At 58.0% G+C, this 4051-nt stretch overlaps 1 protein-coding gene across 1 annotated transcript in view; it reads left to right on the top strand.

Annotated features, from left to right (window-relative positions):
* Positions 1 to 2556: 2556 nt before the first annotated feature.
* Positions 2557 to 4051, top strand: part of NPTXR (neuronal pentraxin receptor) — a gene marked incomplete at both ends in the record, with an annotated part of 2371 nt that continues 876 nt past the window's right edge. The window contains 4 exons of the mRNA XM_010140298.1: positions 2557 to 2733; positions 2860 to 3104; positions 3429 to 3608; positions 4005 to 4048. Of these exons, the coding sequence (XP_010138600.1) occupies positions 2557 to 2733; positions 2860 to 3104; positions 3429 to 3608; positions 4005 to 4048 (646 nt within the window). The remainder of the gene's footprint in view (positions 2734 to 2859; positions 3105 to 3428; positions 3609 to 4004; positions 4049 to 4051) is intronic.

Raw genomic sequence — 4051 nt, 5'->3', positions numbered from 1 at the left:
GGAGGAACATGGGTGTGGCAAGGGTTGAGCCGGCCACGTGGGGCCAGTTGATGGTGCCCCAGCTGCCAGGCTGGAGAGGCCAGGGAGAGCTGGAGAAGAGAGCTGGAGGGGGAAAAACTCAGGAAGGGGGAAGGAACTGAGCAAAAGGGGAGAGACAGCATGTCTCTGTGTGAAGGGGAGCATCAGGAAGAGACACTCTGAAGCCAGAGAAATGAAAAAGCCACAGGGAGAAAAGTTACAGAGGGAAGAAAATAGCAGCAGAGAGAAAAGCAGGAGGAAGGGGGAGGAAAAAAAAGCACTCAGTCACTACTGAATAATGTAGGGCAGGCTATTGGGGGCTAGCGAGAGTGACAAAAGCTTCCAGCCTTTTCTTTTTTCGTCATTAACAGATGGAGCCGTGCATGAAAGCAGGAACGTAGGCTCCAAACCCGTTGCGAGTGTCGGGGCGACCGGGAGCGTGCCAACCTCCGCCACAGCCAGGCAGCCTGAAGGGATGAGAAAAGCTCTCAAGAGCTCGCGGGATGCGGACAAAGAAGGGAAGGCGACCCCCATCCCACCTGCACTGCCCCTGCCAACACAGCCAGCTCCGCTTAGACACAAGCGCAGGCAGCCCGAGTGGGAATTATTCTTGCTGGGAGGAAGAGAATTAACCTTCCCACTCAGCTTTTCTTCCCGCCCACCACCCCTCCTGCCTTTCAGCCGGCTGCACCAGTGGGTCCCCAAAACACGACCCCCTCCTCCAAAAAACTGGGCTAAAGCCCCCTCCCGGTCAGACAGTCCCTCCCTGTTTCATGGAGACCGCGGGCAGGATCCCCTTTCCTGGATGCCTTTCCCTTCCCAGAGGGGTTTTGCTCTCTGCGAGATCATCCTCAGTGCTGCCGGAACAAGCCGGAAACAAGAGCTGGCGTTTGGTCAAGGCTGGCAGATGTCCCCTGCACAGCCTCTCCTTCCTCACTTCATTTTGGTTCTCCACGTTGGTTTTCCTTGCAAAACCTGTGGATCTGTCCCAGCAGACCCTGCTGGAGGCTTTTCCAGACTCCAGGACATTGCAGCCCCCCCTTCCCATTGCAGCTCGAGTGTGTTCCTGCCTGGTGTGGGGCAGTTTGTGCTCGTGCCAACAGCATCTTCTCGCTCTCCTTCTCCCTGCTATCTTCTCCCTTCTGTTCCCTTCCACCAAGGCTGCATCCTGGCCAGACAAATCCGGCTTTTCTCCAGCTTTCCCCTCTCTTCACGATGGATAGCAAAGATTGGGGATGACATGGAGCACATCTCCCATTTCATCTTTGTGTGCATGATTATCAGGTCCTGTCCATCCTGGAAAAGCGGGATATAGGGAAGAAGAAAAAGCTCGAAGCCACAACCATAGATGGGTGCATGGTGACCTCCTCCTCCTGAGGCTGGGGGGAGGCCTGTCCAGACCAGCAGGGATGGCATCACCCTTGTCCCACCAGCACAAGCCATGCAAATGTCTGGGGCTAAAGCAGCCACACAGACCCTTCTCGGTGCCGGAGCAGCTGTGGTGGCCCCCAGACCTTTGGTCTGGCAGAGGCCAAAGCAGGGGGCACTGTGGCCACTCCAGCCCCTTCAGGAAAGTCTGAACGCACAGAGAAGGAAAGAATCACCTTTCCAAGCCCATGGCAGAGAGCCTAACACCCCAAGGACATGAGGAAGGAAAGGGCTGCTATTTAGGGAGGAACCACAGGAGCATGGCAAAGGGCCACCTTCTCCCTTCCTGCCTGGTTTTCTTCCAGCTTGGATGTGTTATCCCAGTGAGGTGGGACCTGGGGTCTTTGCAGGGTGAAGTGGTGTCTGGGAGCATCCTCACCAGGTGCCAGGTTTTGGATCCGCCAGTGGAAGAATTTTGGTCTGTGTTTTAAGCCTGATGGGACAAAATGTGCTTGATATCCTCAAGTGATGAGTCATGTCTTGAGGACCGGAGGACCCACCACGGGCCCCGCTTCACTGTGGCGTCTCCATGGCCCAGGAGAGGCTGGCTTACGCTCACGGAGAGCTACCTGCCCGACCTGGCACGTGTGCACGCACCCCCGCAAGCTGGCTGAGCTGGGCTAAGAGGATTACAGCCCCGCTATGTGGTGTTAACGCACCGGCCATCCTGAAGCAGCCTCAGGAGTGGCAGGGAGGGGAGCTCTCCACTCCTTCCCATGCTGTCTCCTCCTCATGGGAGGCTGCCTGCGGGAGCAGAGCAGAGGAATGACCTGAGCGCCTGTGCATCTCATCCTTGCGCTGCCTCTGAAGCAGCAGAAAGTCATTAAGAGCAGCCAAGCATCACGTCACAGCAATAAACTCAATGGAGGATCTGAGAGGGGAGATGCAAATTCAGCTGGAGGCTCTTGGAGAAGAGCTGCTGTGGAGGCAGCGGTGTGGTCCCAGCACTCTCCTCGGTGGTGCAGGCTGGATGTGTCCTTATTTAAACTCTTACGGTGACACTGTGCTGAAATTTCTCTTTTCTCCTTCCTTTCCCCCCTTGCTGCGGCTGCCATGGAGTGCAGCAGGAGCTGCCAGCCCGCACCAATGGCTCAGTGCCCACCACCCCAGCACTCGCCCGTGATGCCCTCCACACCAAGATGGAGCAGCTGGAGGAGCAGCTCCTCTCCAAGATCCTGACCCTGCAGAAGGAGCGCCAGGCCGCCAGCACCGACCGCAGCCAGCAGCAGCACAACATCGAGAAGGAGCTGAACTCCCTCCAGAACCGGGTGATGGAGCTGGAGCATGGTGAGTCCTGCCCAGCAGGGATGGAGGTGGTGCAGGGGGTCCCTAACCCAAGGCTTATCTCCAGGAGAGGCCCATCCTGATGATGGGTGCTGACCCTCCTCTCTCCTCCCCAACCTTGGCATGCAGGACCACCAGGCTACAGCCCTCCCAATGCCTTCAAGGTCACCATCCCTGTGCAGAACAACTACATGTATGCCCGCATGAAGAAGAGCCTGCCGGAGCTCTACGCCTTCACCATCTGCATGTGGCTGAAGTCCAAGGCTCTGGCAGGGCTCGGCACTCCTTTCTCCTACTCTGTCCCAAGCCAAGCCAATGAGATTGTGCTGCTGGAGTGGGGCACCAACCCCCTGGAGCTGCTCATCAATGACAAGGTCAGCCTAGCTGCAGGGGGGGTGGTAGGGAAGCCCCTATCTGCATCCCCCCTGCTTCAGCCCCTCTGGGAAATGATGCTTTTGGTCATACCAGTGTGGAGGAGCTGGGAAGAAAGGCCCCAGGGGGGAGGGGGGAGGCAGGAGGATGAGGAGGGTGGCTCGCCGGAGTGGGTTTTGAGAGGGAGAAGCAGCACATCCATATGTCTGTAGAATTTGGGGTGCTGCCGCTGTGGGGGTGCAGTGCTTGCTCTGCGAGGGGCTGGGGGGATGTCAGGGTCCTCCGGCAGTCCTACTGAGTGCCTTGCTCTTGCTCTTCACATGAAGGTCGCCCAGCTGCCACTGAGCCTGAAGGACAAGGCCTGGCACCACGTCTGTGTGGCATGGACCACTCGTGATGGCAAGTGGTCAGCATATCAGGATGGTGAGCAGCGGGGAGCAGGTGAGAACCTGGCCTCCTGGCATGCCATCAAGCCCCAGGGCATCATCATCCTGGGCCAGGAGCAGGTACGTGCCAGCCCAACACCACTTGCTGCTGGTTCACATGGCTCCAGCGAGAAACTGGCTGGGGAGGGGCAGCCCCCAAATGGGGCAAGGGCAGGGGGTGGCACGGGCAGGAGCGCTCAGCACAGTGCGTTGGCTGCTTGAGTGAGGGGCTCTCCCACCTGCTTATCTGACCTTCTGGCAGACCACATGCACTTACCATCTCCTTTTCTTCCCTGTCTCCCATTCACTCCGCGCTTTGTCTTCTTGCGTCTCTTCCACGCTTCCACCCCTTCCCTCCTCACCATCAGTCACCTCACACCACTTCTCTCCAAACTTCTGTCTCTTCCCCTCGCCCTGTTTGCCCGATAGATGCGTGTTCCTTTTCCTGGCCCCATCACTTCTTCTGTTCTTTCCCAGGACACACTGGGTGGCCGCTTTGATGCCACGCAGGCCTTCGTGGGGGA

Source organism: Buceros rhinoceros, unplaced genomic scaffold (genome assembly GCF_000710305.1).
Source record: "Buceros rhinoceros silvestris isolate BGI_N320 unplaced genomic scaffold, ASM71030v1 scaffold21807, whole genome shotgun sequence".
Classification (NCBI taxonomy): Eukaryota; Metazoa; Chordata; class Aves; order Bucerotiformes; family Bucerotidae; genus Buceros; species Buceros rhinoceros.
This window is presented reverse-complemented; position numbering and strand designations above follow the sequence as displayed.